Below are 16,751 nucleotides of genomic sequence, written 5' to 3'. Positions count from 1 at the left end.
TAATTTCATTATGCCCTAATGAGCATTATAGATTATTGTGTAACCCAGACCTCACACTGATCAGGTTTTTCACTATGTAGTTCCTCAAATGTGCATATTATATTGACCAAAGTAACCAAGGGAATGCTCCCAATGCCCTTGATCCATCGGCATGCTTTTCAACACAGCTTCTCCTCCTCTCCCTCATTTCTCCCCCTCGTTTGTTATCCTCCTCCGCCGCCATTGGCTGCCTCCTCTCCATCTGTCCGTCCCCCCTGCTCACGGACAGCCAGTCAGCGGTACACATGTCTCTTCCACATTCGTCATTGGCTGGCGTGTGCTGTGAATGCGGATCCTTTCCTTTAAGAGGCAGTCTAGACTCAGCTGGCTGCACGGATTGCTCTCCTCTCTCTCGTTCGCTCGCTCGTTCCTTCTCTTTCCTGCAACACCACTACAACCTGCTGATTTATCTTTTTCCTTTCTCTCCTCCCGCCATCAGCCGTTCTCTTCCACTGTCATAATTTAATTTCTCGTCATATCACATGTTCACCCTTCAGTTTTAATCCTGGTCCATTTGTCTTTTTCAACCGAATATTTCCTTTCGTCTGTTTCTATCCCCAATACTGTCATTTCTGTCTTTGGCATTATTTCATGTCCACCACTTTCTCTCTCTCCGTTGATGTGAGAAGACATGAAGGTGAGTGGAGCTGATTTACAGGCCTACTCGTCTCTTTTTTCTGCTTTTTGTCTTAACCATAGCTCTTAACTTTATACGCCATCTGGTAAATGACAACTGCAGGACAGTGTCCTTGTTGACAGAGAATGCAGCTGTGTATAGTTCAGGTGTAACAATTAGATAGTGCCGGTAGTGATGCTACTGTGAGTCATCCTCTGACGCTGCATGTATGTTCTCTTGTCCTTTCAGCATGTGCCTACAGATGAAAGGTTAGTTGATGAGTGGAGGATGGGGGGGCTTTAAAATCATTGCGTGGAAAGTGTAGCCGTATGTCAATGCAGCCTGTAGATCGTGACAGTGTTTTGCAGCAGCTGTGCTGCAGTGGCATCTGAGGCAGATTAATGAGCACTGTATGGCAGCGAGTGATCACAGGAAGTTTCTCTTCAGTCAGGGAACATAACATAACAAAAGGTTCCAGAACCCAGTGCCGTAACAGGTTATTATGTTCTGTGAAGTAGCTGGATTGTCCACATTATCTTCCTTTTGTAAAATAATGTCAATATTCTCCACATGGTTTGAGCAACTTCCCTTAAATGTGTCCTCATCTAGGCATCTTGAAAAATATTCAAGCACGGATGACTTGTGGACCTAATTTAGTCTTGTTTCCCCACATAGTGTTTTCTGTGTCAGTGCCCTCATTATGTTTGTTATGTTTTGCCACCTGGCACCCACAGGAAGAAAATGTGTCATCCAGAAATAATCGTCAAGAGCATGTAGCCTCAGAGAGCATGTCACTCTCAAGTGATTTTATTTAGAGTATCTTTTTAAATGGGAAAGCAATTTAATTCTGGCTGAGTATGAGATGGTAACATACTGCTTTTAATGTATTATGCTTTTCTACCTCAGAGGAAAAATTACCACACACACACACACACACACACACACACACACACACACACACATATATATATATATATATACACACACACACACACACACACCACTGCCATTCCAAGACGCTGGCCTGCCCATTGGGAGCAATTTTGGGTCAGTGTTGACTTGCGAGAGTACACTTAGACATGTGGACAGAAGCAGCGGAGGATTTAGCTGGCAACCATTAGTGGATGACCTGGTCTACCTTCTGGGAAACAGCAATCCCCAGATAGTAAAGTTTCATACAATCATACAAACTCGAAGAAATCTCCAATATTAGAAAATCTCATCTAATGGCAGTAACAACTGGTGGGAATACTTGGATTTAAAGTTTTCTAAAAGAGAGTTGCATATGTTTGTAAGAAGAAATACTTAAACTAAATATTCTCAACTTGTCCATAAATTACCAATCTCCCATTTTCTGGAGTCTATGGAGATGATTCCAAAAGTGGTAGCCACGGTTACATCAGTTTAACAACATCACGAAAACATCATAATGAGTCGTCAATTAAAATCCGCCTGAGATTAATTGGGCAATTATAATCCAAAGTAGCTGCACTCAAATATTGCTAGCTTTCATAAAATCAAGAGCAATCACCTCGGACAGCTCCCACATCCCTGGTGGTCTCCGGTTCAGCACCCTGGACAGCGGTCCTGACACACTTTAGTGCATAAGGTTATAAAAGATTCACCTGAGCTCAACATGGAAGCTGTATGTGACTGTAGGATTATCTATTTATTGTAACAAACATATATCACAGCTGAACATTAAACAGTTACTCGCAATAGTGTTCTTGGTACTTGGATTCCTGCTGCCAGATAAAGTCAATTAACCTGAGCCGCTGCCCCTCGAAAAGAAAAAGGTGGGCTTTAAGAAATAAATGCAAGGCTCTCTGACACATTATCAGTATTTCATTCCATGTGGCCTTTTAAACCAACTCTATTTTGTTGTGTAGAAATTGGAAATTCTGCATGTCATATCAACACACACAATCCCTCCTGTGATACAAAACCTACCCACCCACTCCTCTACAAGCCATTAAAAATGTCTCGTAAGCTGTGACAAGGGGGGACGATAAAAGAGGCGAACAAACCAAAACGGAAGAGATTGTTTTGAGGAAGCAGAGACACTGACTGACGGCGCAATCTTCACGGGGGGAAAAAAATCCTCTATTGGCTGCGCGGAAGCTAGTGCTCGCTGTTTCTCTCGGAAATGTAATTAGAACGCCGGTAGGCGCCGACACTTCCGGGTTGGGAGTATAGTCAGGGAAGACGGCATAAAACCCGGTCTGGACTAAATACCCAGACCTGACTACACGAAGCAGTGTAATCTGTATTTATTTAAAGTGTTCTGTGGGAGGATGGGGAAATTAAACGAAGATGTGTTTTCTGTGGTTGGTGAACTGAACTGAAACTAATACGCTGTGTGGATTATTGTTTTGGAATAACCGGGAACTGTACAAAGAAAACCTGGAACGGAGTTTTGTGGATTATGTTATTTTTGTTGGACTATTTTTCATGAACTATATTGATTACACTTTTTTCACTCACATGGGACTCATTGTTTTGTAACTATTGAATATATCATTTGTCTGCATTTAAAGAGATGTGTTGTGTGTTTTTGTTCAAAGGTATTAATTTACTATATTGAAAATATAGAAATATTTTACTGGTTAAGAGGGACATGTGCTGTATGTTTTTCCTGTCGCTAACATGTACCCTTTGTAGGGTTTGACTTGATCTTAACTCTAAATTGTCAGGCTTGACCTGACTGGCACCCAGCAACTATAGTCAAACCGCTACAACTGTATGTAATATGTGCATGTCTAAATTTAAACACTTTATCCTTAACAACTATTAAAAACACAACTTGTCCCTCTGAGTGAGTTTCTGCACCTCATCTCAAACATCTCTCCTAAATTATTCTACTTGGCCAAAAAGTCATTCCTTCCCTCCGGTATCAATGGCTGTGAGTTTTCCATTAATTCCAGCATTTTACTGTTTCATCTCCAGTTTATGCTCTGCATCCTAATGATCAGCAATACAGCAACATACTCCTGTAATGCATTCTTACCCACTTGAAAACATAACCTTCAGAAAGTTTGCATAACATTATATGCAACACATTTTATTAAGGTAGTGAAGTCTTTAGTGGTTTCGCTTTCAAAATGCTTCAAAGCTTCAAGGTCCCAATGAATCATTCATTAAAGCAGCGTGAATGCTCACAAGTCACACAGCTTGATCGTGTAGCCTGAGGTGGTGAGGACCCCTACTAAAGATCATAAAGCCAATCTTTTGGCAAGAAATCTGTTTTATAAAAGCTCTGTTTGGCTTGTAAGACATGCATGAATCCTGGCACATACTGTGTTCTCTGGATATTTGCTGTATGTACAATAGGGCTGAACGATTAATTGATTTTAAATTGAAATCGCGATTTGAAATGATGCGATTATCAAATCGCAAAGCCTGCAATTTATTTTAGCATTTGTTTTGTTTTGTTCTTCTTGTGTGTCAGTCATCCACACCAATCAGAAGTGCTGTGCTCCACATGTACCAGCCATTGTTAACCAATCAGAAGTGGCCCATGATAGAAGGTGATAGATAGATTGATCCATTCACCTGCCAAGTATTTTTGAAAGTGCCTACCCATCGAAAAATCGATGAAACTAGACATTTCACAGATTATAGGGTGAAGGTCGACATGTACTTCATACGGCTTTGTCTGGGCCCTCAGGCTGTCACTTTAGTCCCTTAACATGCTGACTATTTCCTGTAGCGCTGACGAGGCTATTGAAGTTGGAGCAGATGTTTTTATTCCACTTAAACAAGGACAGAGGGACTGTTTTTATCTCCTGTGTAGCACAGCAGTCAATTAGAGGACTCCACAGGTTAACCCTAGACGACTTGGCCCTGGAGAAAAATAGTTTTTATGTGCGCAACTGGGAGAGGGGGCATGTGAGCTTGTGGTTACAGCAGGACCAGGTCTTCAGACTGGACTGAGCGTCAGCTGCAGCTGTCATGTTGAGTTTCCCTGTTTAGAAAATTGTAGACCTGATTAAAAATGCCTGGTACGTGTGAATACGCCTACACTAGAGTCACTTGTGATCGTCTTTCCTCCTTCTCTCACTTCAACGATGGACTCCCTGCTTTGTATGGTGTGGCGTCAGACTGTTCCCTCTGTGGAGCTGTGTCTTGTGGAGTGCCGTGTTTGACTGTGGTCCTCTGGTGGCTGAGGTGTTCCCCGAATTAAACATTTACACAGTGTCTTGTTTAAGTCCTTCAAGGTCTGCTACTGTGACTACATTGACTGTGAAATATGTGTTTATACAGCACTTCTCAAAAGAGATTTTCAAACAATAAAACCAGATTATGAAACGAGACGTATACACAAATTATTTAGGGTTTCTCATAATAACGTGCCTGCTGTTGCAGATTTAACAGCATTTTAATGTTTCTGATAAACAAGTCTACATGAGAACCAACGGTACATCACATGGAGCACTTAAGGAATGATTTTACAGCTTCAGATAAAGATCAGAGACCTACTTAGGATTGTATTGTTATGTTCGATCATGAATTAATAACTTAGGTAACCTTTTAGTAGACTTGAGCAGTATAAAGGTATTACGGTATACCAGGACATTTAAAATTCCCGAGGTGATGTTATTCAATACTTTTTAAAAATGCAAACACTCCTCTTAAACTTATACAGTCACGGTTCTTAACAGCATATTTAAAGCCCAGCAGGACAAAGTTAGCTCCCTGCCGGGCATAAGCATCAGGGATTTCAAAACAAGTACAGATAAATACTATAATATACCGTATACCCAGGTGAAATGTCAGGAAGGTGTGAGAAAACACAGACCTTACAAGCCTTCTTTTTTGGTAGCAATACTCATGATGGACACAATTGTATGACTTGAGGTTATGGACTTTTGGCCCAGAAGTCTCAGACCTCTCTCTAAAGACTCTTTAAGTCCAGGAGCTGTGATCCTTTCACTCTGATCCTGCGCTCTGATCTCTGGAAGCGGTTGAGAAGAGAATTTTCCCTCAAGGATCAGTGAAGTACCACATATTTTTATCTCAATTCTTTCTGGGATTTCGCAAAACCCTGAGCTCTCTTTTCCTGACAAATGTCCATTGTCACTTTAGGTACTGGAACCATATCTTTGAGGGTCTTACTCAGACCTGATTAAAAACAAAGTATTGTCTATATTCACATGTGTTGTGGTTTGATAATAGGATAAAGCATATCCGTATGTGACCTCAACTGTTCCAGATGGGGATCTTGGTTGGGAGGAGGGAGCCATAACGTGCCGCAGGTTATAAGAAAACCTCACCCCCCCGCGATGGGGAGCATAGTCGTGTTCATGCTGAGGGAATGTGCTACTCCGGCCTGCAAGCTGTTTACATTTAATGCTCCCATTAACATTTGGCTTAACCGTAGAAGGAAGTGTGCGGCTATTAACCCCTATGAAAGGACTGATTATGTGGCATAGTCAAAGTTAAAAGAGGAGAGAGAACCCAGACCAAGTCGTTTGTGACGTAGAAGTTTCTCAGGGACCACCAGAGGCTTCAGTGTTGGTGGCCTTATTTCTGAGGCATGTTGCCATTGTTGTGATGTAAATAAGCCTTGTGGAACTTAACAGGGACGTGGGAAGTGTTGCCTGTTGTTTTTGTGGATCTGATGTTATCCTCCTATCAAATAAATAGGAAGGAAGTGCAGAGCCTAGCTTTCTAATCACAACAGAGTCAGTGGATCCCCTAACAACCACAACTGCTATTTTATTATGGCTACAATTAACAAGTATTTGATTAATCAATTAATCATTCCATCTACTAAATGTAAGAAAATAGTCAAATATGCTCAATACAATCACGTTAAAATATCTTGTGTTGTCCAACCAAGTCCAACAACTGAAATTATTGGAAAAAAACGTTATGAAACCAAGCATCAGATATTTACTTTGCTATAGCTGATGAAAGGTTTTATTTGTTAAAAAGGATAGGACTTTTCTTTAGATCAATTAGTCATTTTAGGTCTATACTTTATTATTCTTTTATCATCATTATTCAAAACACTGATCAATTCACAGGCATTCTGCTTATTGTCAAATTTGACTTTATAGTTTGATTTATTATTAACATCTTTTATAATGATCTTTTCACCCCTTTTCAACGTTTTTTCGTTTAATTGACAACAATTGATTCAAGCAGAACCAGGGAAGTTAGTGTTTCTACTATACAATCAGCTTACTTACCTGAGCCCAAAAAGTGCAGTTTTGTGAACTTAGCCCCCCCCCCTGCAGCAGTGAAACACACTGCTGATGTTCTTACTGCATTGCAGTCTTAACTTTTTTCATTTTGTACTGCAGCAAAGCCTTCGATTTGTTTGAACTTGTACTCCAAAGCCTGTTACCAAACGTGTGTGTACCTTTGACTGTCACCAGCACCATAGAGTAGTGCTCAGGCTAAATGAGCAAAGATTAGAAAAGTGAGTACAATTTTCTGAGCAAACGTCCACCGACTGTATTTCAGTGAAATCAGCGTCATGTGATTTAAAAACATTTAATACCATTGATAATTCTGCCTAATATAAGTGTATGCATTAGTGTGTCAGACATAACAATGATAGTGGTCAGGATAATCTGGTCTAATATAAAAACTAAATTCTAAATGAATGTCAAAGGCTATCTGGATGTGTGGCAAAGGGAAAAGCTGTGAAATAAAAGTAGGTAGTCATGTCAGCTGCCCTGTTGTGTTGGGGATGAGGTGTTAACAGTGTACTCTTCTGTTGGGAGAATTGCTCACCTCTCACTCTGGATACTGTGGTCTTATTATAGCCTCAGCGCTAACAGCAGGCCCTCTGAAAGGTCTGATTTGATTTCTTTGAAGTGCAGGCTTCAAGTGATGTCCTAATGTGGCTATCTGAGATGTTATCAGCTTTCCCCTCATTTCATCAAAGCCCATTCTGCATTGTCATCATCCATACTGAATCTGTTTTGTCTTCATAGACTCCCTCCTTACTCTCTGGTCCCTCCCCCTTTTATTTTCTCGTCAGGTGTTGTCAGATGGTTGATGCTGTTGAAAAAGGGTAATCACGGGTTTTAACACTAATCTGTTCCTGTGTCTCTTGTCTCTCTGGCAGGTGAAGGATTGTACGGACACCCCGTCTCACACTAAGCTATGGAATGCTCCCTGCACCCACCATCACTAGTCTCCAATCTTTGGACTGAACTCAAAACGCTTAGTTAGCGGCTGTGCTTCTCCCCTCAAACTCTTTATAACCAGGGGACGAAGAAAAGGGGCGGACTTACCTCAACCGCTATAAGCGCACAGAGCACTTTTATTTTTTAAAGAATCAATAAGCTATTTTTGTCTTTTTCTCCACTTGGATTTTGCCCCCCGTGAAAACATACCAAGATGGATCTAGAGCCGTATCTGTGGATGGTGATCCTTGGCTTCATCATTGCCTTTGTTCTAGCCTTTTCTGTGGGCGCCAATGATGTGGCCAATTCTTTTGGCACAGCAGTGGGGTCCGGCGTGGTCACATTGAAGCAGGCCTGCATCCTGGCGTCTATCTTTGAGACCCTTGGCTCAATGCTGCTGGGGGCCAAAGTGGGCGAGACGATTCGGAAGGGCATCATAGACGTCTCCCTTTACAACGAGACGGTGCCTACACTCATGGCAGGGGAGGTCAGCGCCATGGTCGGTAAGTTTGGCAAATTTTTACATCAAATATGGAGCTGAAATGATATGTTGACTATTCTATATTCAAGAAAAATGCATTCTCTGCAGTCACTTGAATATCTTTCGGTTTTTGAAAAAACATGCAAGAAAATGTCTCCTTGGGTTCTGGGAAATCAAAGCCACCATTTAAAAAGAAAAGTGTAATCCAGGGAGTTGGGTAATTGCTGCTTATGACTCACTTTAGAAAGTCACACTAATGAGTAATAATTACATGACATATGAAACAATTAGCAGATCATGAAATGAGTTAACCTGTAACTTTCTTTTGATTTGCCAAGTTTCTCTATTTAAGGTTCAGGTTCAGGTTCTTTATTTGTACCCATAGTTAGATTTTGTTTGCAGAGAAAAAGGGGATCCATCCTGACACACTCTAAAAACAAACACAAACAACAGACACATCTCTAATGAAAGGACTAATAAAAAGTACAAGTACACCAAGTACAAGTACATCCTGCTCTGTCAAATCTCAAAATATTTCTAAAACATTTAAGAAGAAAAACACTAGTACAAACACTAGTACAAATATTTTTGGATTTGTACAGTTGGTCGGACTAAATAATAGATAAAAAAATGTTGTACAAATAATCAACAAATTAATCTGACAGTATATAGTTAGTTGCAGCTTTAAAATATGTATCAACAGAAACCTCTGTGATTACCACTGTAAAGATGTAGAACGTGTTTGAGTAAAATACTTCCATAGGTTAATATGCTGTTGATGTTGTTTGGGATATTTGTTGAATAGATGAATTTTAGGACTGCAACAGATATTGAACAGTACCTATCACAAGTTCTACAGTCCATTATCTAATCGTTGTTTGCAATTACATAAAACAGAGGAAGCCAGAAAATCCTCTCATTTGAGAAGCAAGAATTAAATGTTTGGCATGTCTGCATGTTGCTCATAATTTATCTACTTTCAGATAAACCTTATGGGAGGTTTCGCTAATGTTAATCAAACTGGCAGCATTTAAACATTTCCAGAGGAAAGCCTGCCATTGTCCTCATATTTAAACACATTTACAGTAAAACACAAGCCAGTACTGTTGTGTATTCACAGTGGCTTTACACATCAACACCAGATTACCTTAGTGAATGAATGGAGCAGCACAATGGGGCTCCCATTGAGACAATGCCATTTTAATGACAGAGGGACTGCTGGGAAATGGTGATAAATAAAGGCAACATTATGCACGGGGGATTCCTGTGTCACTGGAAATGTAGTTCTGTTGCCGCCAAGAGTTGGGAGTGTTTGGGAAACACTGACCAATTTTTCTTTATCTCAAACACCATTATTGTTTATACAAAATTAGAATTTGTACCTTCTTAAACACATTCACTTAAATCAGGAAAATGCATCCAGAAGGTTTACAGAAAACAAAATATACAGTATATGTCAATTACTAATTTAGTGCTTTAAAGAAAACCTCCAAGGCCTGACAAATGATCATTCAAATAATGAACTGTGTTGCCCGATAAATTGACCTGTGGGAAGAGATTGTGTTAACAGATCCTTTGTGAAGGATGTCTTGTTAAATCAATGTTTGTCATCATTAGCTCCTGGCTACAGATTCATTTTGTGCTGCAGGCTTTCAGTAAATCCCATAAAAAGTATTTATTAGAGAACTAAAATCCCATTAAATTACAAGTTCTACATTTACTTTATAATCTCATTTGGCAATTATACATTTGAGCGGTTTTCAAGATTATATTTTTTAACTACTCTGAAAAATAATGTCTCTGCAGATTTCATTTATACTGATACAGACTCATCTCTGCCAACTTTTATAAACAATTCAAAATGTATTAAATCCAGGAAAGTAAAAAACAAACTGTGGATAGATTTCACCATTTTATATTTATTAGCACAAAATTATGCATTTTATTGATGTGGCATTATTCCTCTAGTTTACAGCATATTAGTGTCACTGGTCTCCCAGAACAACATTTTGTTTGTGATAATGTTGGGGGAAAACTAAGTAAACGATGAAATGCCTGAAAGATGTCTGAGATTTGTGCGTCTGTTTCCCAGGGTCGGCTGTCTGGCAGCTGATCGCCTCCTTCCTCAAACTGCCCGTCTCTGGGACTCACTGCATTGTTGGCGCCACCATCGGCTTCTCCATGGTCGCCATCGGCACCAGGGGCGTCCAGTGGATGCAGCTTGTCAAGATTGGTAATGACTAAGATCAGTTTGTGTGTGTTTTTACAATGTTTACGATTGAAAAATGACATCATGTAAACTAAACCTCGCTACAGTGAGATATCCAGTACGGTTTGTTTGTTCTCTGTTTGCTCTGAAAAACATAAACCGAAATAATTAGTTTGATTTAACAAGGATGTCTCCCTCGACCATTTTACACAGCGTGTAATCTCTACTACAAGAGGCAGAGTTCACAATGTCTCCACCATTAGTGGTCTCAATGGACCAGGATGCAGTGCAGTCCTGAGATTTACTTGAAAGTGAAATAAACTCTCATTTACCTCAGCTAAAGGGAGAACCTCTGGCTATTGCAAACACAATAATTTTAAGAAATGTAAAACAATACTGAAGTAAATAAGGAACAGAGGTGAATAATTGGAGCAAAAGGACAGCTGTAACCCTGAATAATGGCTTCCTGATGATCCTGTATCAATGGGTGACTGTAGTCTGCTCCTTTTTTTGCTGATTATGTTCTTTCTCCTCCCTCTCCAGTGTCATCATGGTTCATCTCCCCTCTGCTCTCTGGACTCATGTCTGGACTCCTCTTCTTGCTCATCCGACACTTCATCCTCAATAAGGTGGGTTAACAAAAGGGCATGTATACTGTTTTTTTGGCAATGTTGTAACACTAACTGTGACTTTATCATCATAACAAAATTGTAGCTTCAAAGAATTAAAACCAAAATATCTCTTAATTTTCCTTTACTAAAAAAAGAGGAGAATCAGAGTTGTTTCCTGTGCTTCGCCTGCTTTATCAGGAATAGACCGTCGGCACACATTAAGCCCAGTCTACTTAATCAAACTTAAAACTACATGGTTTGAAAGATAAAAACTAGGTTATATTTGGCTTCAATAGATTGACTAAACTATGCTGAAATAGTAACTGCTTTCTTTGAGTAAGATAAGACTAAAATACCCAAGTTAAGTAAAACCTAACTTAAAAAAAGTGGACAAAAGAAAAAGTTTTCTAATTTGTATTTCTGGTTAAATTGTATTTTTAGCCCAAAAGTATGTTGTAAACATGTATGTTTTTAAGCTTTTAAACGAAGGCACTGGAATTCTTAATTATTTTTAAACTAAATACTTTCATAAACGTCCATAAAGTGTATGGTTAGAGTTTATCGGTCCACACATTTTAGTAATACAATCTAGATGCAAACAAACATACACGTGTACACACAGACCTGTCCACAGGAGTTCAGCACAGCTTGGCCAAACCTCCATTTGGAAACACTCACAGATCTGTTGTTGTGTAACAGGCCATCTCTGGAAGTGAGGAAGAGAAAAGTGTGGTAGATCATGTGGAGGTCAGGACTGCAGGACCCTGTGTCAATGACTCCTCCTTCAATGTGTTTAATCATATATTCTTTTTTTTCATTTTAATTTAATCGTTTATTTGAACCGGGACAGTGCACATTGATGAACACTTTAAAACAAAAATAATGCTTACAAGTGTAAATGAGCCGTATTTTAGCTTTCAGCTAATTTCCATCCGTAGTCCCGTCACATACAACATTTAAGAACATGACATTTATATACATAGCAAAAATAAATACATGATATGCAGAAAGAGCATGAGCAGCATACAAGCATTTACCACATGGCAGTACAATGTAGCAGCTATGATATATAAAGTGCAAGATAAGATAAAAGTGCTACATAAAGTGAAAGAGGAGATACCCCTGTGTTAAAGTGCATTGAGCGGTGATTACACGTCTGTCTGTTGCTCAACCATTCTTTAAGTTGACCTTTGAAGCTATTGAGAGTGGGACAATCCCGTATCTCAGTTGGGGGGCTATTCCGGAATGAGCTGCCCTTAATGGAGAGGACATTTTGTCCAAAAGTGGTCCGTCTATGGTGGACTTCACAGTCTCCTCTGGTTTCTGACCTAGTGCAGCGTCCAGTTTGTTTTTTCCACACAAAAAAAACACTAAACATTTATAGAAAAAGCATATACTTTTAAAAGACTTAAAATGGTCAAAACTCAAGAAATTGTGTTTTTCAAGGATGGCACAGTGGTGGTATGAATATGGCTTTCTGTCAAACACCTGGATAGCTCTCTTGAACAGCTGTTCTATGGGTTTCAGGTTTGTGGCACAAGCAAACGACCAGTTTGTCAAACAGTATTCAATGTGGGATAGAATCATACAGTGGAGGTATGACTTTGCAGCATTGACAGTTAAGAAAGGTCTAATTTGTTTAAAATGTTGCAAGTTCAATTTAATAGTATTTGATACTTTCTTGATATGTTTCTTAAAAAGTCAAGTTTGAGTCCATTATGACTCCAAGATACTTGAACTGGGAGACTAGTTCTATTTCTGCTCCGTTTACTGAACATCATGCATACTGTTTTTTTTTTTTTTCATTTAACTGTAAGCAAATGTTGTTCAGCCAATGTTGAACCTTGTCCAAAGCATTTGAGAGACAGGATGAGATCATTTCAGTGTTTTTCCCATGTACCAAGATGACCGCATCATCGGCATACATTTGCACATTCAACTCAGGACATACATTAGGAAAGTCATAAATGTACAGTGAAAACAGTAATGGTCCAAGAATGGAACCTTGTGGAACCCCCACAGGGTTCACATGGTAGGGAGATTTGACTCTGTTGACCAAAACACATGTTTTCTGTTCGATAAGTAAGACTTAACCCACTGAAAAATTGAAATACGTCTGCTTTGTAAGGAGCACTTGGTGGTCAACAGTGTCAAAAGCCTTCCTAAGATCAAGGAAGACAGCACCTACATATGGGCTTGTGTCCAACATACATTTAACCTTTTCCACAAAGACACAGTTAGCTGTCTCAGTGGAGTGGTGAGCACGAAAACCAAACTGCATTGGGTGGAGTGGAGCGAAACCTTTGTCTAAATGTTTGGCAATTAGTTTTGACACGACTGTTTAGTTTGTGGAGGTGAGGCTCAAAACCTCTGCAGGGCGTTCATATTGCACTTTAGATCATAATAGCAGTAAACAGCACATTGTAAAATAATTAAGTGTCTTACTTTTACACTGACCTAATTTTCTCTCCACACATTGAACCTGTTCTGAATATCTCACTTCCTTTTTTTCACTTCCCAAAGAGATTACATTTTTAAATCGTATATTACAAAAGAACTAATCAGAACCATTGAAAAGCTTAAGTTCACAGAATGTTTTGCGCTTTTGGTATAAAAAAAGAATCACTGAAACTATTTACAGGTTATCAAAATAGTTGCTGATCAATGTGTTTTGCTCCACAGGACGACTCCGTCCCTAATGGCCTGCGAGCCCTGCCTGTCTTCTACGCGTCCACTATTGGAATCAACACTTTCTCCATCTTGTACACTGGAGCCCCAGGTAATGATACTGAGATACCAACTCTGTTCAAACCTTCAAAAATTCCTTTAAAGTTGTTTCGAGAGCTTGAGAAGATTATAATACTTCAAAACTACTTTCAAAATGTTATTTTCTTACATTTTCTTATTGTCTGTCCATTTATTGCAGTGCTTGGGATAGAGATGCTCCCGGTGTGGTCGATCTTTCTAATTACTTTAGCCGGGTCGCTGATCTGTGGAGCTGTGGTCTGGTTTTTGGTCTGTCCCTGGATGAGGAGGAAAATAGCGGGTAGGTGTCTGCGCCTGTGTGTATGTGTGTGCTTGCGTGTGTCCAGTCTTTCTCACGCCATCTAAAAAGCCGGGCGCTCTGACCCAGGCCTCACAACGGAGCCTCAACGTCTGTTTGCCCACTCTGTGCTCCAACACCAAACAAGGGATGCCAGCGGATGTTTTCTCTCGCTGCCTTCTGCCAGAGACACTGAAGGCACCAAAGAAACTCTGTGAACTCTGAGGAGTGCTCCTGTTGCTTTCCTTACACACTTTAGAAATCCTCTAGCTTCATATTTCCTTGGCCTGATGCAGGGGTTCAGATCATGGCCTGGAGCTGGAAAGCTTTCGGAATTATTTCTCTAATGGAAAAATCAGCTTGCAGCACAGCAGACGACGCTGTAAAACATGACACAGTAAATAAAACAGTGGAAAGAGCAGCTGCTGGATATAAGCAAGGCAGTCTGTCTTTGAATGTTTTACTTAATGTCATGCAGACAAATAAGAACTCTTGTTTATTTCCACAATCCAAAGACTAAGGCCAGTCTGAGTAATACTTCCAAATTAAGACATTATAAATGCTGATATGAAAATATAATCTAAGATAATATGAGATAGTCTCACAGTTTGACAGACCTTAAACTAAAGAACTAAAGAGCTGCTCTTATTGAGGCAGCAACATTGAGGCTTAAAATAGAACGATTGTTTGTCAAACTTTCCGAGCCTGCACGCGGCCGATCTGTTGCTCAACGTGTTGCGACCTCTGAATGCCGGTGAGGATTATAGGTGATATTATCGCTCCTAATCTGGATATTGCTGCATCCGTCAAACTGAAGCAGGTGGTGGCTGACTTTATGTGTGTGTACTGAGGGGTGTGTGAGGAGTTGTGGGGCATCAGGTCAGTCAGCACTGGGATTAGTCAGGATCAGCTGATGGCTGTACTTGTGTTTGTGGAATGTTGCTGCATAGTTTTCTCAATCAAAATCAGGCAATTTATTATTGATATTATTTCAGAGTAACTATACACTTTCACTAAAGAGGCGTTGGAACAATTTAAGTGAAAAAATGATCTGAGTTTCAACTTGCCAAATTATTGATTCACGGCTCTAATTGGAAATAGTCCAAAAAAGCTTTACTGTACAACCTCAGTCTTTACTACCCCCGTTTGACTTTATAATGTTCCACTTTCATACTGTAAATGATTACCTAGACATATCAAAATAAAACCCTCACATGTTAATACTAGGGCGGTCAAGTTAACGCGTTAATAATTATTTTAACGCGATTAACTCATGTGCATTTTTTGTCCTCGGCCGCCCCGTAGTTTCAGAGCGCATCGAGTTTAAAATACCATCTATACAATCCAAGCACACTGCTGATGCCGACAGCCCCGCTCCTGCCGCCCGCTTGCATTAGACCACACTTGAAAGTGTGCGGGGGAGACGCCCGGGCACGTCAACGAGCAGCAAACTTTCAACAAAGATCGCTAAATGGGTGGAAACAGCTTGAAGGCCAATTAACATTGTGGAGGACGAGGGGCTGCGTGATATAATTCGGGTAGCATCCAACGAATGCACTTATGAATTGCCTTCCAGAGCCACCACTGTGTCGAAAATACACAACTTGTATGAAGTCCAAAAAGCGAAAGTAGAGGAGGATTTAAGAAGACTAATGGACCTCACTCAGTAATACAGTCACCTCGGGGTCACAGCGCATTATTTTGACCCACAGTGGGAACTTNAATAGTACTGTATGGCATCAAGAGAATGTGTTGAAGATGTTTTTGAAATAAGAAGTGAGTGCGTAGTCATGCAGAAGAGCAACAGATCTGGCCTAGTAACAAAAAACAGTGAAAGGAGATGAGGAGTCAATTAAGACATTTCAGTACATAAGCAGACCTACCTGAAGTCGGGGTCCCCCGTAGTAGATGTATCACATTATACAAGAGGCATTGTTTAGTGGTGATAATCCCCCGTATTGGTAAGTAGTCTTGTATTGATTGAGATTGCATGTTGTAGCAATTAGCACCCTGCCCCGATCAGGCCGATGTGTTGTATCTGTCCTTGTCCTGCAACATAATGATGCCGTGTGTTGCGGGGGCCCCTGGGTCTTGTAACACGATGAGTCCAGCAGCAGTTAGACAGGAGTGACTCAAGTGCAGCATCCGACCGTGATGTCGGAGTCTCAGCCTCCACACAAGGTTAACAAGCAGTGGGGCTTAGTGAATTAATATCAGTTGACAGAGCTTCAGTGTTTGTCCTTGCAATTAAGGGTCTGATGTAAATGTGTGATAATGTGAGATTTTTTCTGTATGAGCTCGCTTCGAGGGGGTTTTACAAGTTCAAGTGAGGTCTGTGTTTATATTGCAAGCCTTGAGGCCATACTAATTTAATGATGGTATTTTAAACATTCACACCTCATGTCACACAGGCTGTAACGCTCAGGACTTTCTTCCCTTGAAAGCATGAAATGTAAAGCCTGGTTTGAAACGAGTGTTACGATTAGTAGATTAAACGCTTGAAATTTGTAAGCATCCTGGTCATCTATGAAGCAACACATTACCATATTTTATGTAATTTATGTAGCAATATTTTCATTCTGAGTTGTTTGTTGGACAAAACAAGAAGCT

The 16,751-nt window shown here is 40.1% G+C and overlaps 1 protein-coding gene across 1 annotated transcript; it reads left to right on the top strand.

Annotated features, from left to right (window-relative positions):
- The first annotated feature begins 378 nt into the window (after window positions 1–378).
- Window positions 379–14,366, top strand: LOC104962229 (sodium-dependent phosphate transporter 2-like). The gene is made up of 7 exons (XM_010790655.1): window positions 379–676; window positions 7,737–8,300; window positions 10,371–10,511; window positions 11,031–11,116; window positions 13,781–13,877; window positions 14,025–14,144; window positions 14,191–14,366. Exons 2-7 carry the CDS (start codon window positions 8,012–8,014, stop codon window positions 14,364–14,366), a joined length of 909 nt encoding a protein of 302 aa, XP_010788957.1. The 5' UTR covers window positions 379–676; window positions 7,737–8,011.
- The last annotated feature ends 2,385 nt before the right edge of the window (window positions 14,367–16,751 follow it).

This window comes from Notothenia coriiceps, unplaced genomic scaffold (genome assembly GCF_000735185.1).
Source record: "Notothenia coriiceps isolate Sejong01 unplaced genomic scaffold, NC01 NC01_scaffold00001470, whole genome shotgun sequence".
Classification (NCBI taxonomy): domain Eukaryota; kingdom Metazoa; phylum Chordata; class Actinopteri; order Perciformes; family Nototheniidae; genus Notothenia; species Notothenia coriiceps.
The sequence above is the reverse complement of the archived record's forward strand: the minus strand, read 5'-3'. Positions and strand labels throughout refer to the sequence as shown.